The 27,921-nt window shown below is 34.7% G+C and overlaps 2 protein-coding genes across 5 annotated transcripts in view; one reads left to right on the forward strand and one right to left on the reverse strand.

The window, feature by feature from the left end:
- Nucleotides 1–4,132, reverse strand: part of Pur-alpha (Purine-rich binding protein-alpha) — a 55,800-nt gene extending 51,668 nt beyond the window's left edge. Inside the window, exon 1 of one of the 2 annotated variants that reach the window (XM_088230769.1) lies at nucleotides 4,055–4,128. In XM_088230769.1, the coding sequence (XP_088086895.1) occupies nucleotides 4,055–4,097 (43 nt within the window). In that variant the 5' untranslated portion in view covers nucleotides 4,098–4,128. Of the gene's footprint in view, nucleotides 1–4,054 lie in introns of both variants that reach the window. The other variant, XM_088230770.1, reaches the window with a different exon arrangement.
- Nucleotides 4,133–4,908: 776 nt separating this feature from the next.
- The window catches only part of LOC148278874 (uncharacterized), a 32,753-nt gene continuing 9,740 nt past the window's right edge, over nucleotides 4,909–27,921 (forward strand). Inside the window, exons 1-12 of one of the 3 annotated variants that reach the window (XM_088230766.1) lie at nucleotides 4,909–5,454; nucleotides 8,123–8,264; nucleotides 9,788–9,931; nucleotides 11,115–11,285; nucleotides 12,431–14,162; nucleotides 14,552–14,686; nucleotides 15,322–15,951; nucleotides 16,745–16,973; nucleotides 19,630–19,828; nucleotides 20,918–22,182; nucleotides 23,534–23,705; nucleotides 25,929–26,146. In XM_088230766.1, the coding sequence (XP_088086892.1) occupies nucleotides 5,182–5,454; nucleotides 8,123–8,264; nucleotides 9,788–9,931; nucleotides 11,115–11,285; nucleotides 12,431–14,162; nucleotides 14,552–14,686; nucleotides 15,322–15,951; nucleotides 16,745–16,973; nucleotides 19,630–19,828; nucleotides 20,918–22,182; nucleotides 23,534–23,705; nucleotides 25,929–26,146 (5,310 nt within the window). In that variant the 5' untranslated portion in view covers nucleotides 4,909–5,181. The remainder of the gene's footprint in view (nucleotides 5,455–8,122; nucleotides 8,265–9,787; nucleotides 9,932–11,114; nucleotides 11,286–12,430; nucleotides 14,163–14,551; nucleotides 14,687–15,321; nucleotides 15,952–16,744; nucleotides 16,974–19,629; nucleotides 19,829–20,917; nucleotides 22,183–23,533; nucleotides 23,706–25,928; nucleotides 26,147–27,921) is intronic. The other 2 variants (XM_088230767.1, XM_088230768.1) reach the window with 2 other exon arrangements.

A 27,921-nucleotide genomic window follows, 5' to 3' on the forward strand; every position in this document is an offset into this window, starting at 1 on the left:
AAAGTAATTGTAGTCTTATGTCAAAAGTACCATCTCAAAGAATAATAGCCCTTAAGAAATAATGTTTGAAATACTGTTTTCCAAATCAAGAATCTTCTTAATCTAGGAGAAAAAACCCACACTGGGGTTAAGATATTCAAAATATAGTATACTTATTTGTATAAAAAAATAAGCTGGAATTATCGGCTAGTTTCTTGGCTCACCGCAGGCGCTGGGCCCGTTTTATTAATATTAATATTTATATTAGGATAAAAATACAAGCGGTGGAAATGATTTAAAATAAATAGTAATTATTTATTTGTTTTTCTGTAAATAAAGTTGCAGTAAAACATTATTATGGTCAGTCAAATAAAATGGTTAGCTGCACATAATCGCTTCTATACACGGTTCACCCCTGTTAATTATTAGTCATATAATTTAAAAATGAGTATTCTTTGAAAAGCTTTAAAAAATCCTGTTCCTTTGATCAATAATCAAACAACCCTATCAAACCTTATCCCCTCCCTCCATCCCCTCTACTGTTTTCATTTATTTCTCAAACAACAGAATATTTTCATAATTTAATCAGTGCATGTTTGTCCTAATCAGTGCATGTTTGTCCTAGTCAGTGCATGTGCTTATTAACCCATTGCAACACAAAGCCGGCAAATCGCCGGCCAAGGTCAATTTGTCACTGACTCACAAAGCGGGCGATTCGCCGGTTTGTCTTTGAAGTACTTTTTTTACATTAAAACTGAATGACAATAATAAAAGACATAAATAAGTAAATTTCAGTTACTGATTTTAAAATAAAATGTAATAATCACAATTTATTTCACATTATTTATTACAAAATATGAATTTAGTCTTAATGTTATTGTAGTAAAAAAATGTGTCTAAATTAAATAGTGTGTTGTATGAACAAATTTTGTCATCTTTATTAGTGCTGCAATGGGTTAAAATGCATGTCGTGTTGGGTTTATATTTTTGTGCAACAACGATGGTGAAGGTGTATCGTGGGTTTTGCATGTTGGTTTAATTGGTATCCTGACAAAGAGACGGGTACGTCTCGAAACCGGTAGACATAGAAAAGTCGGTAAGTGGTTATATACAAATATTTAATAACATTTAGTATATTAAATACTGTTTTATTTCCTGTCTACCATGTCACTTTTTCTTTGTGTTAACTGCCGCGAGGTTTGCTCCGAAATGCCGCCGAGTAGCAGGATGGGGTGTCCTTTTAAGAGTAGTTCAGTGACATCACACGTACAGAAGAATTATATTATTTGAATCGGTCAAACGATCACTGAATCAAATTCAATTATAAACACCTCTCCCCGCTTCCACTCCCACAAAGTCTACTATAAACCATTGAGTCTTTCTAATTTTTTTATAATAATTCTCTATGCATAAATGTGTCCATAAAAATGCCCATTGGGCGTATATATAAATAAATAAATATACATAAAGATTCCGTGTATTTTTAATCAAACTGAGTTATGTATAAAAATTGAAAAATAATTAAATAAGTACTACACACATGTCGAAGAAGTATCACATTTCATTTAGCTTGAAGAATACAAGAACGTAATGCATTAGTATCAGAATATCATATTACTGTATTTATCCCATCAACCTTAGTCAAGTTTCCAAGAACATTGCGATCATTTATATGTTACTCAATTTACATTCATATCCAAAAGGAAGCCGATATTAATAATATAATTAGCCCTTCAATCAAAACTATTACAAATCTTGCACCCCTTCCAGAGTGCCATAAGTCTAAATGTATATGCTGTAAATATACATTTTTTGATTGCGCCACAACGGGCCAGAGAACCAAATTACAGTGGTGAATTACAGCACAGAACACCCAGACTTGAAAAAAATCGCAACAAATATTTGTGAACTCGCCGGGAATCGACCCCGGGACCTTCCACGCATGAGTCAAGTGTCTTGGCCATTAACCATCGCACAGCGACTCGGACTTAGCTTCACTCAATCCCATTATTCGGGACTTTTACACGACAGCCGCCATCGAGTCGAAAATGCTCGTACAGGGTTCTGGTTCTATTTCACACACAGAACTGCATTCTTTATCCGCTTGGACACAGAGAATAAACAATAAATATTCAAAATATTTTTCTACACCTTGATGGACTCAGTTTGTAAATAGATAAATATTTTGTGCTCAAATGTATTTTCCAATGTACCGTATAATTTAAAAGTATTGGAACATTAAAAAAATATATTATTAGCCCGAATATTGAAGAATTGAAGATATATGGATGTTCAAACATAGGCAGAATGGTGAATGTTACAGTGTGTAAAGTGGCCACTTAAACCAGCCAATGACAGGTCATAAGCCCTGAAAATGCCTAGACTTCCATATATTCCAAACTCCATAGTTTATGTCTTAAATAAAAACGGTAATATACATTTTTTTAAAATAAATATTATCGTTCTTATAATTTACCCAAATATTTCAATTTTACTGACCATTTTCAACAAGTTGTAAATTAGAAAATGGAAATCAAGTTGGGGTAGAGTGGGGTTCGAACCTCGGACCTCTGATCTGTGAGTCCGCAACACTAGCCACGGGACCGCAGCCGATTCAAATAACACAGTAAAACTTAGCTAAAGAGATTTTAATGAAAATTCTATCAAAATCATTATTAAATTTAGCGAGTACTCTCAGGTAAAAATCCTGCAAAAGAAAATCGACTGGAGATTAGTCGGTCTCATGGTGTACTGGTTTTTGTGTTTGCCAGGCATTGATTAAGTAAATAATTGTAAAACTATAAATATCGATTGACCGTATTGTATTTATCATGCCGTGTAGATTTTTACTGTGGCGTGGAATGGACCAACCATGCGATAGCGGCCCAGTCTCCGTGAATGTACGATATATATATCGTTAATTCTGTTATACAGTTAACCCTATTCTTGGCAATGTATCCTATAGGATACAAATGATCTCATTTTTTCTCATGATCTAAAACAGCATCCAGTTAAAACTGCTTTGCCATATTTTTCATTATTTACTGCATTATCACAATTCATAACAAGCCATCATTAAAACAAAAAATTGTTTGAGATTTTAAAGCCTTTTCAACCATCAAATGTGGGTTAAGATTCTTTGAATTAAGTTTATAACATACATAATGGGTAACATAATCATGTTAGGTGTAATATTTTATATAGAAATTTAATTTCAAATGATGCACTAATTCTATTTCAAGGTTGTGAAATTATTCAATAAAATATCTATAGTGAATGTTTAACCACCAAAGATATTTATAACATTATTTTTGAAAAACAAAATATTTAAGTAACAATATATTTCATTTAAAATCTACTTATAGCATTAACAAAATATATATTTTGATAGACGATAAAACTAACCTAGCGATTTGTAATAAAAAGAAACAGTTAGAAGTAAAATAAAATGAAACTGACACAAAATAAAATGATCACTCAATAATCGATAAATGGAGAACAATTAATAATAAGTTTTGTAATTTATTTTAATTCAATTCGCGCGATTCTTTATCGGATACGAATTTAAAAGTCCGAAATGTCAAAAGTGGCTGTATGGGAAACGGCCTAGAAAGAACAAAGGAAGAGTCTAATGGGAAAGGTCTGAGTGGGAAATATTGGGGGAGATAGTTCCTGACCTGTGCCAGCTGCCATCCCGCGGGATTATTGGCCAAGATCAGGGACCCGGAGACTTAACAGCGGTTTTGGTATCCGGATCTCGCTGTCTTCCGAAAGTAAAAAGCCGACAGTGTCAAAGAAATCGATAGGCCTCAGGGGCCTCGGAAAAATTATAACATAATTCACTCTACACTGGCAGAAAACTCGCTAACTTGACAACGCGAGCTATCAATTTACAAGCCGCTTGACGGAAGGCGAATTGCATTCAACAAAAATGTATTCGCCATCTTGAAACAAGAACAATGAGATATTTACATTTTAATTTCCGATGAAACTACTCGGCGAATATTTGAAAAAACAAGTCAGGAAGGGAATAAAAAACATTTTCTATCGTATTATTTCAATTAAAAATACATACTCTGACTAGAAACGCCTTCGTCACCGCTTCCAATATCCGACATCTCAATCCACACCAAATTTACGTACCACAATTTTTTCGAGCAGATGTAGCTAAGGCAGTGTAATTGTCGTTGACCTAGGTCCTATATTATTTTTCAAATTTGAATTTTATTTGAAGTTTCGATAATTTGTGCAAGAAAAAGATCTAAAACACAAACGTTTGTTGTGTATTTTATAAAAAAAAACATTCAAATAACAACATCCAGTTGGATTCCAATATGAATATAAGGATTGTAACTTTTCTTTATAAAACTTTTACACGCGTTAAGAATTAATTAAAAGTAATAATTTTTAATACCGATCTCACTGTAGCGATTGTATTATTTAAAAAATATTTTTATTTAGTTTGTAAAAACGGTTTTTTTATTCATATCAAAAGAAAAAAATATTATAACTTTGTGCATAAATTGAGCAAGAGCGCATATAAAACCGCATTCAGTAATAAATAATAACGATTTTTTTATCCAGTATAGATAAATATATAAATTAATTGTTTAAATAATGTACCAAAGTAAAAACGATTGTATACATGTGATATAAAAACAATTCGTCTGTTGTTATTTCTAAAAATTCCAAATACATATGAGTTTTTTTGATAAGTGAAGCAATCGAATTATTGATTAGCGTAATGTTATGCAAATGTATCTAGAACATTAAAAACTATATAAATACATTTTTAAAAGGCAATGATTTTCTCAAAAATTATATTGATTTTCAAAAAGATTTAGAAAATAGATGTTAATAAATACATACACATAAGTAAGAACCAAGAGGCAATCCTTTTTAGTTATGGCAATATTAAACAAATAAAACAAAATAAAAAATATTGTCTATGAACCATATGAACTCGCATCTGACATTTGTTTTTTCATAACCTCGGGTTTAAAAAAAATGCATAATTTTGACTTTTGTGAAATAAAATGACAAGTATTACTACCGAGAATTCGTGTGAAATATCGTTAATGTGTTGATCAATGCTGACGATGGAATTGTGCGTGTATTTGTTACTTTTTTTCTACGGGTTTGCCTAAGTCGTATCGACGTGTTATTGTTTATTATTCATTTTGGCACACGTAAATTGTTACAATGTCTCTCCGGATTCCTATACCGGGAGAAACTTTCCCCAACATCCTCGAAATACCGATGCCGGCGTCAGATTCTGGGAACGCGAATGTGGCGCAGAACAGGCCGCTCTACGTTCCTCGCTTGTCTGACATTCCGGTGCCCGACACGCAGTCGCCTCCGCCCGCCTTCTTCGCCAAAATGCAGACCGAAAAACATCCCAAATTCGATCAGACAAATTACGGAACACCTTCGACTCTTCCGAAAAGCTCTGAAAGTCTGACGTCCCATGTAGATGTAAGTACCAATGTCCGGTTTATTTCTTGAATATTGTTTTATTTTTATACAGTACCGAAGTCTCAATGAAGAATTAATTTGGTGTTCAAGGTTTTTATCCACAAAAGACTCGATGTTTTGATAAAACAATCAATCTGTTTCATGCTGTCAGAATGTTCTTCATGGCATGTTTTTTATGTTCTTCCTGATGGCCATATTAGATGATAGCGATGAGACTGCACCGTGCGTAATCCACAATGAGGAAGATCAGTGGTTTTTAAAAATTGTTAATAGATTATTAAACTAAGGCAAAAAAATTGTTTTTCAATTTTTATATATTGTGTTATCAGCGCCACAATTTTTAAAAGCTTTGTTTTTTTAAATAACTCCGTGTGTGACGTCAGAGGTTCATTTCTGCTTAGTCTCAATCAGTTCTTCCCATTGGTCCATCCACGGCAAGGAAACCGGAAATCTTCCTTAACTCATATCCTAGGTTGAATCATATGAACCAGTGATATCATCCAAAGTACAGTCGAACTCGGTTATAACGATCACGGAAATAGCGAGATCTCGGATGTAACGAGGAAACATTAGTTGACATTTTAGTTCATGGTTTTCTCCATACAATTATTCACTGTTATAACGAGCTACTTCTCGGACATACCGAACAAAAATATTGTCAAAAACTACACAAAAAATCTTCAATTGTTAAAAACATCATTTTCGAAATAAGAACCTAAGTAATAAAATCCAAACGGTCGGCTGACGTAAAGGATAAACACCGCCGGGCGTTGGGATCGGATTATGTTTACGATAGCTATGTAAGTGCCTAAGTACCCAATTGGATTTTTTGCCGACAGTATTGAAAAATGAACTCACATGGTTTTTTAAAAATCCAAGCTTTGTGAACTTAGTAAGTGCCGGTTCGGCACATTGTTACAATTTACAGCTGCTTTTGCAGTTTATGAATGACGTGCTTGTTTCGGGGGTTTTTACGGGGTTTTTTTTAGATTTTTTATTATTCCATGCTTATTTCAATACACAATAAACATTACAAGTGGGTGATGTCAAATGAGTTCTAGATCAGATCAGTTAAAACCTAACCTCTGAATTATAAACATGTCTACTAACAAGAGGAAGTGTCTCAATTCGTGAAAAAGTGGTGATTATTCGTGCGTGAAATCGAACGTGTCGCGAAAAATGTGGAAGTGTGTACAAAGTTTTCTCTATCTTCATCCACAGTGTCAACATTGTGGACAAATATTTGTATTTGAAAAGAATATTACGGACATAAAAAAAATTTGAAAGTGCGATCGTACTAATGTCTATGAAGCATCGCTTTAATGGTTTTGTATCCAAAGAAACGCAGGATTTGCAAGTTCGCAAAAAAATTTGGAAACGATGATTTTAAATGTAATAACTTCCTTATGTGATAGGTATGTTTGTAAGCATTAATTATAATTTTCCCTAACATTTGTTTTTTTTTTAAAATTGTTTAGTTAGTGACAGTGTACAATAACGATTGTATAAAGAAAACCTTTCTCTGGTATAACGAGTAACGCTTATAACAAACAAATTCAATCGGTCCCATCTTCCTCGTAATAAACAAGTTCGACTGTAGTTCGTTTTCAGGAATCTTTTCCATACAAGTTAATGCTCCAATTTTTACCGCACACAGTAAAACATTTATTGTATCCAATTTCCCATAGGTAACACCTGGTAGGCGGGTTACTAGGTTGCAAGGCTAGTACCGCACTCTGAAGCTAACTTCACACAGTACATTCTAGTTAGTAAAACACTCGCTAGGTAGCGCCGAACACTTCACATTTATAGTGCTCAATTGTGCACTGCAAATTAGTGTGTCTAGTGATGTACGTGCGTTAAAATCTAAAGGTTTCTCAAAAGAGTGTAAGAATTATGACTTTACTTATTTTATTTTATTTATTTTAAAGAAACAAACAGTCAACAATGATATAATAACTTTTTTTTTTAAAAATACAGTTTAAAGACAGGCCAGCAAGTTTCTAAATAAAAATCATACATATTATTAAATTGTGTTACAACAAAAGGATGTGTTTATGTGTATTTGTATGAGAGTAAGTGTAGATGTGTGTTTATGTGTATTAGTGTGGAAGTAAGGGTTCAGGAGTGTGCATCATTAAATAGTAAGTGGGATCGTATCGCAGCCAGAAATAATAAGTCTTAATTTATTTTGAAATAAATTAAGGGGTATGTAAAATATATCAAGAGATGAAAAAAAAAACATTACAGTTAGAGAAAGAACGATAGAGGAAAGAGTTTTGTGCATAGTTAGTGCTACAGACTGGCAGATGGAATAAATACTTATTTCTTGTCACGCGAAAGGGGACATTAAGATTAATTTTGGATAATAGGTTAAAAGAGTCTACTTTATTATTCAATAATTTATGTAAATAGCACAATTCAGATTCAGTGCGTCTATTTTCAAGGGTAAAAAAATCCATTTTGTTTGGCAGATTGGCTGTAAGTACAAAGCGTTTTATTGTTTTTATAATCTAGGTATTTTAAAAAGAGATGGACCTCTCTTTTTAATTTTTTGATATTATTTTTGTGTTTTCATATGACAACAGCCGGTGACTTGAGCCCGGGACACATAGTATGTATGCAGTATTTTGAGAATTAAAATAAAAATGTTAAATATCTGATTTAGGTGCCTTCTCCCCCGGCTCGAACGGTGGTACCAGTTTTGGGAGTTGAGAACGCACGAAAGCGACTGAAGGCGTTCTCCATTCAGAAGAAGCAAACGTGCCTGAACTCGTCGCCGACGTCCAAGCCTCTGGCTCCCTCCTCTCGTGAGTACGCAATCCAATACTTCTCAAGGATGACAGAAAATTCCTCGGGAAAGGGGATATTGCAAGCCGGGCAGCTTGCCCACCACATGCCTAGGGTTGCCAGGTGATCTTTTAAAAATGGAGGCCTGATGGGTCTTAACTCTCCCTTTCCGGTGATGTGCAGCTAGTACACATTGCATCTAATAACTTAAATATCTCCATAAATATAATAAATGATGGGTTGAGATATTCGGTATTCCTTCGTTATACATTTATGTATCGGTAAAAACGCTTTTTTTATTAAATAATTAATGCTTATTGGGAACATAAAAAGCGTTTTATCGAAAATCGCAGATATCACCGATGCAACAGAAAGTTTCCCAATGTGTCCCATGTTGCGTTTGTAGTAAAAGAATAACCCTAATATATAATTGTCTCGCACTCTCTTTACGTCTCACTCTCGATAATATGGGTATATTTGGGAGCGAGAGAGATAATTTTTATGCGTCACAAGCGCGGACAGCAAAGTTTCATGTACTTCTCCCAGACGCCTGTTAGCTGGGTTAGTATTAGTAGCTACTCGGCTTTCGTTAAAGTTTTATTATTTTTAAATTACTCCTCCCGTGACGGCACAAGTTCAAGTCGGTGAGATTTCCCGACATTTAAAAGGAGAACCCCGTACCTGTTTAAATAAGCTAAACGCCTTAACTTTGATTAAGCTGAGTAAACGAATGATTTTTTTATTATAAAACTTAACCCAACCTAACCTAACTTCACATAACAAAATAAATTTATTTATTAACAGACATTGTCCATGTATACAATTTATGGGGTTTAAATATAACAATAAAAGAATAGTTTAAAACATTAAAAAAAAAAAGAAAAGAAGCATTGACAAACATAAGGGACATCGAGACAAGATCTAGACTATTTATTTAGTGCTCGTTTGAATTGCTGTAAACTTAAACCAAAAAAGTCCAGATCTTGTCTTGAGTTAACAATACGACAAAGACGGGTCATTGGAGAGTTAAGGTCATAGTTTGTTCTATGCTGATCGACGAACAGTACTTCATTGTTTCTCAACCCACGAGTCGGAATATTTTTACTTACTTGTCCCAGTAATAATTTTACTTGTCCCAGTAATGATGAAACATCGATTATACCATTTAGTATGCCGAACATATATATGGAATCAATTTTAGTGATATGTTTTTGTTGACTAGAAATATTTAACATTGACTCTGTATCAGCATAAGAATAATTACCTCTCTCTAGTCCAAGCATCCACTCTACTTTTCGAAGCAAGCGATGTTGGACTGATTCAATGTGATCTATGCGATTGATATAGAATGGAGACAAATTATTAATTGTTGTATTAATCTGTAGTTTGTTTTAGTTAATCTGTTCCGTACTACAAGGAACAATAATCATTTGTTGTCGACCCAGTCACTCTGTCCCAGGGAGCTCTCTGTGATCTGGTAGCCGCAGAATATTTGACCAGAATAAAGACTTCCTTGATCAGATTAGTATCATATACATTGCAGCTTCCACAAGCTCGGTGCTGATCGGCAAAATGGTGCATGGGTCCCTGAAGAAGATCACATCCGTGCAGCCGGAAACGGAGGCGTCTAACAAAGCCAATGATAAAAACAAGATTTTACCAGTTGTTAAGAAATTGCAGAAAAAAGGTTGGTATGCAATTTTCAAAATCATTGACCAAATATATTTAGAGTTTGTCCGAACTGGTCAAAGAAAAATCATAAAAGTTGAAAAATATTTATGTAGGTGAAATAATTTTTGTATAAAATTGTAAGATTCAATATGTCCATGTATTTATAATTTTCTCAAACTGAACGGTTTGGGTAGGTAGGAAGAAATTGCCTTAAGGCAATATGCCCGCCCTTATATGTATATTTATTGTATATGTATATAAAGTGTCAATAAATAAATAAATAATTCAGTTGAATGAATCTTATTCGCATCAATAAAGTTTAGCTCTTTTACTTCCCAAAAATAACAGATGGAAGAATTGAAGGAATATGGATGTTCGAACACCGGTAGAATAGTAAATACTACACAATCTGTAAAGTGCCTACTTAAACCCGGCAATGACAGGTCGTAAGCCCTGTAAATGCCTAGACATTTTATATTAGCTTCTCTAAAATGTTCTCAATCTCTGTTTTCAATTTATTAATCTTTAACTTAGTTAGTGGGATTATTAAAATTAAAAAAAAAAAATATATAAGGTTTTGATATAAAATTTGTCTGGTTTTTTTTCAAATTTAAAAATGAGAACCAAAAGTAAAACAAAATGGTAAAGGTTATACGTCATTCGAAAGAAAATTTTCTGCTACAAAAAATATTGTGTTTGCCTTTACGTTACATATATTATTTAGTTATATTTATTTATATACGGCATTTCTGCCATTTACAAATATGCAGTGTAAAGAGTGCCTGAAAATATTTTATTTAAAAAAAAATCGAGTGTGAAAATATATATTAATACTATACACATTATAAATTACTTGAAATACATACATATTTTAAAGTAATTATAAAATAATAAAATACTTCAATCAATTAAATTATAACTATTCTAACCCAATCTCCTGAAGTTGATATGCTCTTTTTGATAAGAATATGTTGGTCACTTCATTTTTTAAGTTAAGCAGAGATAAAGTAAATATATTAAAATGTGATGCATATTCATTCCCGGTATTCTGTAATCTAAAAATAGGTGAGTTATATTGAGCTACCATTCGAGAATTTTGACAATAATATATTGTACTTGCAAAAAGTACTTGCAGAATTTGTAAAACAATAAAAAAAAAGTAACAAAACTGATCTGATATCAATGGTTCCGTTTCTCAGAGAGCGAGTACGAACGCCGCCGGATGTCCCTGCAGGCCATGAAGTTGGTCAGGTCCGAGGAGGACGCGAAGCAGGCGCTGGTCAAGCTCGGGTTGCCCCTGGGTCTGCTGCCCCCTATGGATTCCTTTGGGGCCGTGAGGACCTTGCCCCTGCCTTACCACAGGGTCTTGTGTAAGCGCTCATTTGCAATTATATACTGGACATCCTCAATTATACGACGCCATCAATTGAAGCACCTTTATTTTCCCAGACCAAAAAAATACCAACAAAGTTATATCATCATTATTAAAGAACTCACACGAGAGGTAGTATCATACATGGTCAATATAGTGCAGGCAATTGGTAAAATAAACCAAAGTAGGGAACAAAATGCCGAACACTCCTCTAGTGGAGCGGCAGGCCTGTTGACTGCTGCCAACAGGCCGGCTTCTCCTGAAAAGGTTTAAGTGGTTTTCTCTCCACATGAGCAAATGCTGAAAAGTTCCTGATTGGCTCGCATTAGTATATCTCTCCTGATCCCAACAGTTTAGATAAATTTAAAGAAATTTAATTGCAGAAAAATCTACTTATTGAAATATAAACCTTGTATATTATAAGCAATGTAAATAATAAAGCAACTCCCATAAATAAAAAAAAATCACCATCATTCCCTTTCCGCGCCTAATGGTGCATAGGGCACTGCATCGGTACACCAATCCCAGCGTATCTTGATCATTTTGTTACATCAAGGTAAGAATATCAGTCTTACGCTTCAGGTACCAGTCCAGGGACTATGAAATATTCTAGTGTAAAAACAACTATTTTTAAATATTTTGAGTTTGTCCAAATTTTTGTAGACGAGGACTGGATTCAAGTGTCAAGTGTAAAGTGGCCACTTAAACCAGCCAATGACAGGTCATAAGCCCTGTGGATGCCTAGACTTCTATATTACCTTCTCTAAAATGTAAATAAATATTTCATGTCAACCATGTCGGGAATCGAACCCGAGACCTCTTGCATGGTAGGCAAACGCGCTGACCACTACACCACGAAACCAATAATAATAGATACAAGGTGGCGCAAAAGTTGTCACCCGATGTTCTTTGGCTGTAATTTGAAGACCAGTTAAATCGGGCGATCTTGCCGGTCAGTGCGAATCACCGAAATGAGAGATTAGGCTACCCGGAAATGCAGCCCTCAGAATATTGGTTGTGATTCGTGCAGTACGCGCCGTTGCTCCATCCTGTTAGAACCACATGTTCTCCAATCTCAATTTATCCATAGTATATTTTATGTAATATAATATATTGTAATATGTTCTCAACATTTTCTTCTAGATCATTCCGAAGTAGAGTTTCTTATTCGAAAGTCCAAGACGCTTAAATATGACTGTGATGGTGCCACTCTTCTCTTCGACAAGGAAACGCTGGATGTAATACAAAATTTAACAATCGATTTAGATAGTAATCGCAAAGATAAAAATAATAAATCACAGGTAAACCCGGAACCCAGCGAAGACATATTCATGGATGACTTAGTCGTATGTGATAGCTGGTCACTCGAGAACGATTCCAACCAACCAGACGACGGGACAGTCTACTCGGTTGAAGTAAAAGATCAGAAAATGCCTATCGAGTTTTCAACTAAGGCTAGAGAAATTCCTAAAATAAAAAAAACAGGAAAATCCACTCTCGCATTAGATTCCAATGACTTCTCCAGCGAAATATATTCCCCAACCTCGAGTACGAGCTCTTTAGAAGACGCTATCGCATTCGCTGCCAATATAGCTGGGCCGCAGGCTGCAGCAAACACTGAACAAATTGATTTTGATAACGACTACAAGAAAGGCTCGGCTAACATCTTGCACCTTGAGAGCTACTACAGTCCTGAGATGGCTTCTAGTGGAGAAACTACACCCGTTGATAAGATGATTACAAATTTAGACAGTGCCAATCGAGAAGCTGCAAAAGATACTTCTGTACACCATGCAAAAGATGAAAGAGTAAAAGGAGATAAAAAAGACAAAAAGACAGAGAGAGATATTTCTAATTCTAGGAGCAAAGATATGTACAGAGAAGATGTACCGAAAGAAAAAGATCACAAAACAAGCAGACGATCCCGATGGGATGAATCTCTAAGCCCCGAAAGAACAGACAAATATAAAGATAGAAAATACGATAGGGACAGAACATCACATTCTTCTAAAAATTCCGGACGAGATAGAAACAGGAATTCTAGTAGAAGCAGCTATAAAGATGAAAGTCTTGAATATTTCAATAGAAAAGAGTCTAGCAGAGATAGAAGTACTAGTTCCAGTAAGAAGGACCGAAAGTTAAGGGATTTAAAAACAAGAGACAAAGATGAAGCAGACACCAGATTAGAAAGAGAAACTAAAAGAAGCGATAGAGAAGAAAAAATCGTAGCTAAACAAGATAAATCAAAGAGCTATAAAGACGAAAGTCTAGATGAAATTGTCAGTAAAGAGTCCAGTAGAGACAGAAGCTCTAGTTCCAGTAAAAAATACCAAAATTTTAGTGATTTGAAAACAGAAGACGAAGCAGACGCTAGATTAGAAAGAGAAACTGACAGACCGCGTGATAGAGATGAAAAAATCGTGGCTATACAAGATAAATCTAACAGGTATAAAGACGACTGTCCAGATGAACTTGACAGAAAAGAGTCCAGTAAAGACAGAAGCACCAGTTCCAGTAAAAAGGACCAAAATTTGAGCGATCAAAAAACTAACTATGAAGATGATGCTGGTTTGAGTCTCGAAAGAGAAGCTAAAAGACCACGAGACAGAGACAATCAAATCTCAGCAAAACAAGACAATACTAACAGTTCAGATAATGGCGGTAAATTGGCTGTGGGCGACGACCGTTGGAAGGAATCGTACAGTCCAGAAGTCAGTGTGGATTGGTCAGAGATGTCCCAGGGCTCGGAGGGCAGGGGCCGTGGTGGGAAGACATCCCAGTGGGGGAAGCCCAGCAACAAGAGGGTTGAAGACGTGTGGAGGAATGTAGAAGAACTGTGCGCTCCCAAGGTTCATACTGATCCCAAATGCCGGAGGTTCGTTATATCACATTTTATATTGTATTGATTTTGGAACATTGTTTTTTAGATTAAAATTAGGAGTATCTTCTCTCTTTAGTGAAGTTTATCATTAGAGCCTTCACAGGGCACCGCAGATTGAATTGATCAACAACCTTGCTAGAATAAAGCTTTCTGAAACTTCTAGATGTAGGTTCTGCAGTGCAGATGAAAATACCCTTATACTCATTCTATGTGAATGTTATGCTTTATGACATAAAAGAAGCTGCATCCTCAAGGGACCACTAGTTAAACCTGAGGATGTAGGGCGCTCAGCCCTTCCTAACCTCACCTAACCTAGCCTAACCCAACCCAACCTAACCTAACCCAACCCAACCTAACCTAACCCAACCTCCTCGGTCTTTCAGGTGGACTAAATTTCTTCCCGAATTGGAGTACTGTGAGAACTGGAACCACTGCGATTGTCTGCCAGATAAGAAAATGGACGCCGGTAGTATTGCTGTATTAGAAGCTATCACTTCTAAAGAAGTCACCGAGCAATGGTAAGAAAAAAATATTTATGCCTACTCTCCGCCTTGTAGTCTAGTGGTTAGAGCGTATTTGCCTACCATGCAAGAGGTCTCGGGTTCGATTCCTGACATGAATAACATGAAACATTTATTTCAAATGGTGTTTAATGCAGCTTTATTTAATAGATGAAGAATACAGTTCTGTGTGTGAAATAGAACCAGAACCCCCGACAAGTGTATTCGACTCGATGGTTACTCTAAGGTAAAAATCCTGAAGAAGGAAATTGTGTGGGAATAAGTCGACCTTGTTTGTAGTTGGCGTATTCACCTACCACGCTAGATGTTCCAGGTTTGATCCCTGGCAGGTTTGACATGACCTAAAGTCTAAGACTGATCATCTTACCTATATGAAACAGATGATCGAAATAAGCTTCATCTGTAGCGTCTTATGCACCATCGAGTGTGAATAGGGCTCTTATGACGATTATTTCACAGTCCCTGGATTTGCATTTGAAACTTAAGAATATTTTTTCTTCGTGTATTATTATAGATAACTTATATAGCGCCATTTTCGTAATATAATACCTCAAGGGCGCAATGTAAACAACCGAATGTAAATCATGGAGATACTCTGCGATTGGCGTAAATACAGTGACCTTTTCTTTTAGCGATAATACTCTCAAATCATCATCGCGTGGCTGGTACCCGAATCTAGATTACGCCCTAGCCGACAAGTCCACCATAGAACTGTCGACAAATTGGGAGTCGGACGATTCGACATCGCAGCACGACTCCACAACGCGCAGAAAAAAGACGTCTTCTATAACGATAGACAACAGTGCCAAATTTGAAAGAAAAGAGGGACTCAAATCATTCGATAGCCGGGGCAAGCTGAGCAATTTGATTGATGTAGCGGCCATTCCAACGCCTATTGAAAAACCTGCTGTAGAAACTGTGACGACTGCACCGATGCTTGATTTGGAATACGAGAAATTCATGGAAGCAGTTTGGCCAGAAATATCCGAAAAACATGAACTCAAAGACGATTTGAACACCGAGCAGGTCGACGAATCTGAAAGCCATTTGGAAGTTCCTCTAGATCTTGAAGGTGTCAAGTGCAAGAACAAAAAGAGCAACGATGCGAAGGAATCGGAAGACAATCTAGACGTCAAGGAAAATGTCGAAGCCAAAGAGAAGAACAGGAAGAAGGAGGAGAAAAAAATGGATAGTGGGAATTGGAGTGAGAGCGATACTAATGTGAAGAAGATTGTCAAGACAAAGAAATCCAGCATTGTCAGGTATGTTGCATGTCAAACTAACAAACCATCATGCCGTTTATCCGTAAGGGTAGGCAGAGAGGATCTCGATTCCTCTACATTCATACACCCGTCTTTTGACTTGTCCATCTTCAAGTATTTGTTCGATTTGGTCATGCCATGTTTTTCTCTGTCCCTCTCTTTTTCTGCATCCATCAACATTTTACGTAAATCTTTTTAGCCGTCCTTTCGCTGTCCATTCGTTCCACGCGTCCAAACCAACGCAGAGCTACTTTCTTGATTTTGTCGATAATGCTTGTCTCAGCCTTACATAATGTACGGATCTCGACATTTGTGCATCATACATAATTTTACCACCCATTCGCCCGAGAGTTCGCATTTTGACAGCATTCAGCCTTCTTTCATCCCTCTTTTTTCATATACTCGATTTGGACATACTCGAAACACTGTTAAATGTTGTAAACAATTTACCAGTTCTGACGATGCCCATTTTAACCATGAAAGTTTATTTTTATCTGGAAATATCTCGACCTCACTATTGTTGACAGATTTTTTTACATTTTACATTTTTTTTTTGCACCAAAACAGGCCAGGAGGCCTAATTACAGTGGTGAATTACATCACAGAGCACCCAGGCTTGAGAAAAATCACATTTTAATTTTTGTGTTCTCACCGGGAATCGAACCCGGAACCTCCCGTGCGTGAGTCAAGCGTCTTGACCACTACACCACGGAGGCCGCCAATGATATGCTGCACATGGTATGATATGCTGCACATGGTATGATGATGTTTATTTATTTAATGATGATTCCAGTGCCAAGGCGGATCCCGGCAGGCGCAAAGGCCACGCCAAGGTCAGCTCCCGACGCAACAAGCGCAAGAAGGACTCGGGCAAGGCCAGGCCTAAGGCCGGCGCCTCGTCCTCTTCATCCAGCAGCTCCTCCAGCAGCTCTTCCAGCTCCAGCAGCTCGAGCAGTTCCAGCTCCACCAGCAGCAGCGACTCCAGCGACGACGGCAAGAAGAGCAAGTCGCACTCCAAGAAGGTACGGCCTATCAAAACAGAGTAGTAGTACATAAAGTTATTTAACCATGTTTTTTTTTTAATTCAATAAATAAAACACATTGTGGTGTTGATTGAAAAAATAAAAAATATTTTTAATGAATTCATAGGTAAATATTAATAGGTAATTATGACAGTTTTTACAATTTTTCTGCGGTTTTTCATTTCCTCGCTTTAGCGTTTTCCTCAGTTTAACACTCTTTTCTGGCGGTCCCTAGAAAAACGTAAAACAGGGGTATTACTGTATTAATTTATTCATTCAAAATTACACTCGTTTAAATTAATTTATTTAATCCAACATAAAATACAAATACATAGTTAACAAAAATGTTTGTACAATAGGGAGGTACATTCAATATATTTATTTTTTTATTTATGGATGTAGCCACTCCACTGGCCCACAGGCACGTTCAGGAGTGTCAGTGTATTATTTATTTATACATAATTGTACATAATTTCACATCAATTGTGTCAAAAGAAATATAAAAAATTAAAACAACATTTTCTTAAATGTTCTTCATCTCTGTTGTAATGTGTTAATATAAACAGCTCCCCAGGGAGTTGAATCCAGTCCTTGTCTACAAAAATTTGGACAAACTCAAAATATTGTTGATAAATTACCTGGTCCATGAAGAAGTATAGAAATCGAAAAAATAATATTTTCACGGGTTGCCTAGTATGTAGGTGAAATAATTCAATTAGATGAATCTCACCCGCATACATAAAGGTTTCAGCTCTTTAACTTCATAAACATCAACAGATGTAAGAATTGAAGGAATATAGATGTTCAAATATAGGCAGAATGGTGAATGTTACACAGTGTGTAAAGTGGCCACTTAAACCAGCCATTGACAGGTCATAAGCCCTGTAGATGCCTGGGCTTCTATATTACCTTCTCTTAAATGTTCTTCATCTCTAATGTAATATGCTGGAAATTCTGTAAAAAGTCTGTCTGTAGAGTATTGGTAAGGCTTTTTGTGATTTTATTAATGGCTCTAATGTAGTTTTATTTGTTCCTCCACATCGTATTATTGAGTGAAATATAAGTAAACTTATTAAGGCTTTTTAGGCCATGCCCGTGTCATGCCATAATAATTAACAATTAAAAATACATGGTAAAATTAATTAGATTAAAATATAATGATATGTGATGCAATATAAAAACAATTAAAAAAAGCATAAGTAATAAATAATTAAATTTCAAACAATAAAATTTTGAAAATATAATCAGACATAAATACTATAAATTATACAAATTTAGATTCATACATAATCAAATATACAAAATAACAGTATCATTGAAATCATCAAAATAAAAGTTTAATAAAAAAATACAGTTGTACTGAAAAAAAAAAAATAATAGTAGTAGTATCATTGAAATCAATAGAAAAAGAATATATATATATAAATATAAACATAATTGAAATGATAATTGAGATATGCATCACATTTTGATATATTTAGTTTATCTCTGCCTTACTTAAAAAATAAAGTGACCAACATATTTTTATCAAAAAGAGCAAATCATCTTCAGAAGATTGGGTTGGAATAGTTATAATTTGATTGATTAATGTATTTTGTTATTGTATAATTTCTTTAAAATATGTATGTATTTCAAGTAATTAATAATGTGTATAGTACGAGTATATTAATATTTCATACTCGATTTTTTTTATTTTTAATCTTTTTATTTCTAAGCACTCTTTATACCACATATATGTAAATAAATAAATAAAAATATGGTTTCTATAAACTCAGTTTTCTCTATAGGATAAATCTAAATAGGAGTAATAAATAATATGCCAAATAAGATTTAAGTACTAAATCAAATAGTACAAAAATACATAGTGAAAAAAATATCAAAATATATAAAAAGAAATAAAATTATGGAAGGAAAGAAGATTTGTCAATTTTTGCTAATTGCTAATCTCATGACAATTGGTTCGCCTTGTTAGGGCAAATTTTTGTTTTTATATTTGTAAAAATAAAATAAAGTGTTCAGTAGACTCAAATCAGTGTTTGATTTCTTATACGAGTATTATAAGTTTAAATATGGAGTTCTACAAAATAAACACCAAATCAATCAATAATTTAAAAAAATTGACAACCTTGTCCCTATCGATGTGCAGCAACCTATTGGAAACATTTTTCTTAAATACATTGGCACTTGTGGAGTTCTTTATGGCTGCAGGAAGTTGATGAAAAAATTTCGGAGCCAAGAAGGTAAAGTTTCTTTGAGCTAGCTTTGAGTGAGTGGTATTATATTAACTTTAAGCGAGCAGCTTAAAGCCGATATGCTTAAATCTATTTTAACGAAAGTTAGTTGCTGGCGCACTTTAACTTTTCCCAAACAAATCTAGTCCATTTTTTAACCTTTTAAGACTACATATTGAGATCAGTTCTTGTGGCAGTTAATTCCAACCATCAACAACCCTATTGCTCAGGAAACGCTTCCGTGGATTTAGATTGAATCTCGTTTTCTCCAGCCAGAGACTGTGGCCTCTTTATTTATTTACACGCGAGAACACACATGGAAAACATAATTTTCATCTTCCGCTTATCAGCGCATTTCTCTTCACGAGGTGATATGATTTGTATATTTATGCATTAATACATTAATGAAATGAATATATTTTCAGAAGAACAAAGCCACAGTGTCCAAATCCAAGAAAAAGCGCAGGAAGAGAACCTCGAAAGCCAAGGAACTGGCCCAGAAACTCAAGTTGAAGAAAAAGCAGAGGAAACTCAAAGAACACAAAGAACAGGCCAAGGTGAAAGACAAGAAGAAATTACTTCCCTCGGAGAAGAAAAGGGATGAGGCATATTCAAGTGATGAAGGTACATTTTTAATTATTATCGTTTTATTAATTTATGTCTATTTAACTCTTGTGGGCAGGTCTACCAATGAACAAAATGACTTCCTACAGTCTGTATTAAATGCTGCAGCGAGACTTTTTTTCGGAATCTCTAAGTTCAGTCATATCACTCCACTACTTCGGGAATTACACTGGCTACGTTTTCCACAGAGGGCGCAATAGAAACTCTGTTAGCTTATGTATAAATCACTGCACAACTCTGTTCCGGAATATCTAAGGGAACTATGCATTCCAGATAACTAACAGGCGTCTTACGCTTAGATCAGCCATGTCTTTATAATATGGAAACTTCACTGGTCCATTAGAGTTAAGTCTAACTGTGTAAAATATAAAACTTTGTAAATGTACTGTATGTTTCCTAAATAAAAGAAAATAAAAATAAAATAAATTAAAAATTAATAAGTCAAAGCATGCGTAATCCCTAAGTCAACGCTCGTGTCGGGTTTGTTGTTTGTTTTCCTCGTAAATAAATACAGTTCACTGGCGAAAAATCGGCATTTACTATAAAAAATAAAACAATATATTGCATTTGCAAAATAGTAAGGAGTATCTAATAGAAAAAGTGAAAATTAAATTTCAATTACTGTGGCGACTGCTTTTCTTGACATTTGGCAGTCGGCTTGCCAACCGCCGGCTAAATGCAATAAATAGAATGATAAATAATAAATAAATAAATAAAAAAGAACTGATTCCGTTGAGCGCCTGGCTAATATTGACGTAAACAATGGCTCATTAAAACAATGCTAAACTTTTATTACAAAACAAAGTGCAACTCACACCCTTGGATGCTTATTTGATACGGTTTAATGCACGTTATAAAATTTTATTGGACTGATTCTCTTACTTAAATACGAAATGACAGCCGGTTTAGCGCAAAAAATTTTGACTTTCGAAAACTTCAAGCTCTGGTTGAGGGCCAAAAGTAGTATCAAGTATTTTTTTTTGCATTCCGAGTAATCCAAAAGGCAACTTTTTAGACCCATCTTATTTCAAAATTCGGAAAAAAAAAATATCGGTTCACCCTAATGTGTATATACAATTTTTTTGACAGGATCGTTGACTCGAAAGATGAAAAAACCAAAGAAAATTACCACCAAAGAGAGTAGCAGTAAAAAGATGTCCTTAAAACGTAAATCTCGCGATGTAACTCAAAAAGACAAGAAAAAGAAACGAAAGAGAGATACGTCCTCTTCCAGTAGCAGTTCTTCCGATTCCAACTCCAAGAAAAAAGACCAGAAAAAGAACAAACGAAAGATATCATCAGAACGCGACGACCAGCAACACTCCGGCAAAAAGAAGAAGAAGGTCAGCGATGAAAGAATGGATTCCGAAGACGAAAAAGAGGAACTCTCCGATCAGTTCAATGTCGAAACCGTCATGAATATCAAACGCGAGAAGACATCAGAAGATGAATTAGAAACGGCGCAGGAATTTTCTCCGAGAATCCACAAAACGGTACACACGCAAGAAATCATCAGCGTCAATGAGCTACACAGCGATTTTGTCCAAAGTAATAAAAAGAATTCAACCATACCCGATGATGTCATCATAAAAACAGAGAAAGATGATATTGAAAATTTTACTGTTAAAAACCCTACACCGGTGATTGAAAATATCCCCGAACTGACCCAAATCCCTGAACCTACGCAAATCCCTGAACCTCCCCAAATCCCTGAACCGACCAAAATTCCTGAACTGACTGAAATCCCTGAACTGAATCAAATTCTTCCACCTGAAGACATCGCTAACAAAGTGGCGGAAAGATTTTCGGCTGAAAGTGAACACTCCAACTCGACACAGACAAGTTTCGCATCGTTGCGAAACGCGCTATCGTTTTCGCAGAACTCTGTTGACTCTGCGCATAGTTCCGAAAACCGTTTCACGAATTCCATCAGCCCGTGCGAGAATTCAACAAGCTCGTCCAAAATTGTCGACAAGGACGATAAAGAATGTCCAAGTGGTCCGGTCGGGAAGACACCCGGGTATTTTGAAAGTGTGACTCAATCCGTCTTATCAGGTTCCGGAATCTGCGACAAATTGCCCGTCAGATACTCGCCCTCGTTGGATGTCAGTCCTTGTGCCAACGACGTCTCGAGAGAGTCGGAGAACTCGCAGGTCTCGGAGGTGGAGAGCAATCGGAGAACGGTGGAAGAGTTCGACCGCCTCAAGAGGGAGTTTGAGGAGTTCAAGAGACAGAGGCTGAAGCACAACACGAGCGTAGAGCGTATGGCCGCCGCTGAGGAACTGAAGAGGCAATTCGACATGGTGGAGAACTACGATCTTCCGACATCTCTGCCGACCACCATTGAAAACAAGGTAAGTTTTTAAAAACAATGTAAAGAAATATTTACATTAAAAATTGAGTTATATATGAGGTTATTATTTGCAAACACGTCTCGTTTCAATACAAGTAAATTTTACATCAAATTTCGAAAAGCAATCAATGGATTGACTCAATTTTTTTACAGAACATTGCATTTTAGCAAAAGAGTGTTTCTATATATTGATGTAATAACTTATATTTACATATTAGTTATTAATTTAAAAATACTTGGTACACTTCCACTTATTTGTTTGACCAATTAGCCTTTCACTTTCACCCTCTAATGGGCATCTTCAGACTGGTGAATATTATACAGTGTAAGGATAATTTATATAAAACTAAATATTATCTTAAAAAGGTACATTTAAAAAATAAGTTGAAAGAGATACAATACGCAATATTTCAATGGAACAGAGTGGGACAAATTATTAAAACATGGGTTGGCAGTGTACTGTAAGAGAGGGTTCTATTCTATGAAAAATATTTATTGTTTTATTACAATGTACATAGTCCAACTTAGAGGACTAATAAAGGTGAGTATTCAAAAACTCACCTCTCAACTCACTCATTTTAATTAAAGTTAGTTGTTAACGCACTTTAACTTTTCCGAAACTACATTACACATTTTTGAGAAGGGATATGGAAGTCTAGACATTTACAGGGTTTATGACCTGTCATTGGCTGGTTTAAGTGGCCGCTTTACACACTGTGTAACATTCACCATTCTGCCCATGTTTGAACATCCACATTTCCTCAACTCTTCCATCTATTGACTATTGTGAAGTACACAGTGCGTAAAGTGGCCACTTAAACCAGCCAATGACAGGTCATAAGCCCTGTAAATGCCTAGACTTCCATATCCCCTTCTCAAAAATATTTTCCGTCTTTGTTGAAATAAATTTGAATATGAATAATTCCATAGGGAGGAAATCCAGCTAGTCTGCAAGCATTTGGACATACTCAAACATTGTTAATAATTAGGTTTATTTTAGTTTTTTTTTTAGTTTTAAAGCTGATTTTATATATTTATGTTGAAAAGTATTGTATTAAAAAAATTAATTAACACGCCAGATACTAATGATTTTTCGTGTGTCAATATAAATAACTCCTTAGACGTTACTACAAAGTTATGTCGTCACTTTTTTTGCCAAATGTCATTCCAATCAAGCTATATTTTAAGGACTATAGTACCTTACCTTACATGTAACAAAAATTACCAAGATATGCTGCAATAGGAGTGCCAGTGTAGTGCCCTACGCACCACCAGGTGCGGATAAGGAAATTATGGCCATGTGTAATACTGCGCCGAATAATCTAATCGACATACACATTGTGTCATTTCAGGCGGTGAGCGACATTCGGCCGATCCCCACGGTGACGGGAATATCTCCGGCGGGCAAGGCGGGGCCCGGGAAGGCCTGCGGGGAGATCAAGTGGGACTGGAGGCCGGATTCCGCGAGCCACGGGCCCTCGACCAGCGCAGGAAGGAAGCTGTCCCGTTGGGGTGAGCTAGCGCGTACAATACCTTTTTTATTTATTTCGTCTTAAAGTAGTACAAACATAATATATGAATGTTCTTATATTAACTTATATCTAATTATTATTAAAATATATTTTTATTATTATTTATTAATTTTTTTGATTTTTTATTTTATTTATTTAATAGCATAATTATACATTTTTACAATTTAAAAAAAATTTCACTTGTTATATTTTTACTAAAACTAAAATCCCACCAAGCCACTTTTTGTAGCTTGTTGGTGAAGATTATATTTATACTGACTTAATAATATTATTTACATTTATAAAAACAATGAATAACAGATAAAAATTAACAGCCGGAAAGATCAGAATAAACATCTTTATACAAATAATAATATATAAATTTATTTTTAAAATACAAGAAAATATGTGAAAAATTAAAATATTTACACCTAAGCTACTATTCATATATAAACTCTTGATCGAGTAGCCACGGTCTTATTTTGCTCTTGTTATAATGTGAGTTAAATTTAAGTTCTTTTGGTAATAAATTAAAAATTCTAGGTATTAAATATTTGAGAGTTCTATTTCCATATTTATTACATACTTTTGGTACTACCAAGCCATCATTAGACGTGAAGCGTGTATTATGGTTATGTTTGATAGGAAACTTGAATGTATTACTATTAAATTGTTCCAAAATGATGCAAAGCCACAGTAGTCCTCAAACAGGCAGAGTTTTGATTGTTTTGTACAGGAGATCATTATTACTTCTTTGTTTGTAAATCTCTGCAGGTACAATTCGCTTAACTATAGAATACTGTAGACCCTGGATCATTTTAATATTAGTTTTAGTCGAATGTCCCCACGACTTTATACCATATCTTATTATTGATTCTACTAAAGAAAAATAAATAATTTTAAGAGTGATTTTAGGCAAAATAAAAGATAACTTATAAAAAGTACTCGCAAGAGTCCACAATCGATCACAAAGTTTAAATATATGACGATCCCATTTAAAATTATGATCAATAAAAATACCCAAATACTTATACTCCTCCACAAATTCTATGAGTTCACAATTACACATGTTAGAAATACCATCATGCAAGCAATTTGTGCAATGAGCAATAATATTAGGCAAAACATATTTTTTAGCATGAGGAGATTTTATGTATAAGCCCTTAGTCTTTTTTGCATTTATAATGAGACCATAGTCATGAGCCCATTTTAATGATTTTTGCAATAATCTCTTGTGATTCTAATGGGTTTTTATTGGAAATAACTAGTGCGGTGTCATCTGCAAAAATAAATCTCCTTACTTCTTTAAAAACGTTGCAAATCACTGACACATAAATTATATACAATTTAGGACCCAAGATAGACCCTTGTGGCACCCCTGATAAACATTCCCTCGCTAGACTTAATGAATTCTTTATTTTTATACTCATTTTACAAATGTATGTATAATTACATTATATATACATTTGTTAAGGACAGAGACACAGTTTATAGCGACACAATCAGGAACGACCCATGTCTGTGAACTTCGCTCCGACTCGCAAAAAAATCCGTGTTGAGTCGGGGCACTTGTAATGCATTCATAACCATACATTCACACACATATATACATATATATTCGCACATACATATTTATATTATATTTTATACATACATATACATATAAGTTTATACACATCATTGATACTTTATACATTATTACATTTTACATTTATAAATACATATTAATCATTAACATTTCATAACATAACAAAATGACTTTTTAATAGCTAACTTATCTGCTACACTCATATTTTTTTAACTTACATTTTAATGAAATAATTTTTTTCTCTTATTTCTAATGGTATTTCCATTTTTGGTCTATACTTGTTAAAGTTAAAATAAAAACACCTTTTAACTCTTTGAGGCACAGATTTTTTTAAAATGAAAAATAATAAATTACTATTCTTTGATCATTAAGGGTGAAAAATAAATCAAAATTAAAAATACTTCTCCGGATGGTATAAATTTGACTACCACCATGCCAGTAAGGAAGTCAACAACTCTTTAAATCAGCCGGAGACTAGTGAATTATGGAAGCGAAAATAAAATGTCGGTATTGTTTTATCAATGTTGGTGGACTTTTCTAGGATTTACCCAAATAACTCAGTGCTAGAAAACGTGCATTGAGTTAGGGTTCAGGGACTAGCCACAGAACCACAACCGTAATGTATTAAATGTATCTTTTTTCCCCCAGGAGTAGTTCCTCAAGAGACTCTCCTTCAAAACAACTCCACTCTCATAGAAGTCAAGCTGAAATCGGAGGAAGAACTCCGACTGCCGATGTCCGGCCAAATGATCGATGGCAACGTTTTGAATTATGATGACAACCCGTATATAAACGAGGGGTCTGATCCTTACATTCCCGAAGACAACTCTTACATGGAATCTTATGCAACAGAAACCGATGACAAGGTTTGTTTTGTTTTCTATATTTTATTTAGTTATTCTAAAAGTAATTTACTATAAAAATAAAAAACGAGTGATACTTTAATCCACAAATTTGGAATATGGACCGGTTTCATCGCTTTCGCGACATTTTCGAGACTAGTATCTTTATTAAGGAATTCAATGTGTTTATAAATTTCAAATTATATGAGAGTAAATTAAAATAAATGATTTTTTTTTAAAGATCTATGATATTTCTAATGAGTTTAAGTATTGTATATGTATTATTTTTAATTGTCCCATCCTTCATGAGTGGAAGAGTGGAAGAGAAAGATATGAAAGCCGAGTGAACACGGTTGAAATGCGATCTCTTAGACAAATGTGTGGGAAATCAATGTATGACAGGGTTACGAATGATGAAATCAGGCGAGAGTGTAAATCTGAGTCAAGTATAATTGATAAAATTAAGAAAGGGTCTCTGAGATGGTTTGGTCACATAGAACGAATGGACGACGAAAGAATGGTAAAACAAGTATATATGGCGAAAATAAACGCCAACGTGAGACGAGGACGACCGAGAAAGATGTGGCATGATCAGATAAACCAAAATCTTAAGTCTGGTCATGTCAAAAGCAGACAGAACCGAAGGGCATGTATGACAAGATGTATGAATGTGGAAGAAGCTAGGAATGTATGCCAGGAATGTATTCTCTCTGCCTGCCCCTACGGTGAAATGGCGTGATGGTAGTAGTAGTAGTAGTTCATGAGTTTGATTTCTGTCAATTATGATTTCTGAAAAACAAAGGGTAAAAAGTCATCAATAAAATTATTACAATAGGTATAGTATTGGGGAATACACGTGTGTTAGCTGTGCATTAAGTAATTCTTATTCGATTTATTTTTTAATCTATTAATTTTGAGAATTTCCTGTTTGTCAAGTTTATGGCCTTTAAGTGCAATATGAATTATTTTTACATTGTTTTTTAAATCAAAGGAATGTTTATGTTCTATTAAATGATTGGCAAAATTTGAATTATCTTTATTATTAGACCATGATTGTATATGACTCATCTTTTATTTCTATAATAAATTACAATGAACTTCCATCAAGAATTTTCACATACAAACTTGTTTTATTCTAAAATAATTATTTTGAAGAAAAAAAAATGTTACACAGGGGGCATATTCGATGTTAAATTAATTAAAAGTACTAACATGCAAACAAATAATATTTTAAAGCACAATGATATTTGTGAATAATAATTTTAATTCTAAAAAAGGACGGAATTTTGGAAAAAAAATTATCAAAGCCAACATGAACATGATCACAATACCAAAGAAAAGGTAAAAATCAGACTCCCATTTAGGAAAAAAGGTATAGTCACAAAATTCCTTTTTATATAAGGCATTAAAATATTATCATATGGGAAAAAACATTTATGAAGCAAACAACAAATCAAAATTTAAACTGAACATTCAATAAATTAAATATATTTAACAATGTTTTGTGTTTGTCTAAATGTTTGCAGACAGGCTGGATTTCCTCCCTAGGGAGTTATTTGAATTAACTAACTGGTCAAAGAAGAAGTATGAAAATCGGAAAATTATTTTCAGGCATTGCCTAGTAGGTGAATTGGTTCAGCCGCATGAATCTCACCCGCATGATGGAGGTTTCAGCTATTTTACTTCACAAAAGTCAACAGACTAAAGAGTTGAGGAAACGTGGATGTTTAAACATGGCCAGAATGGTGAATGTTACACAGTGCGTGAAGTGGCCACTTAAACTAGCCTATGATGGGTCA

This window comes from Micrasema longulum, unplaced genomic scaffold, assembly GCF_059751315.1.
Source record: "Micrasema longulum isolate JH-2025_06_02 unplaced genomic scaffold, ASM5975131v1 h1tg000817l, whole genome shotgun sequence".
NCBI classification, from domain to species: domain Eukaryota; kingdom Metazoa; phylum Arthropoda; class Insecta; order Trichoptera; family Brachycentridae; genus Micrasema; species Micrasema longulum.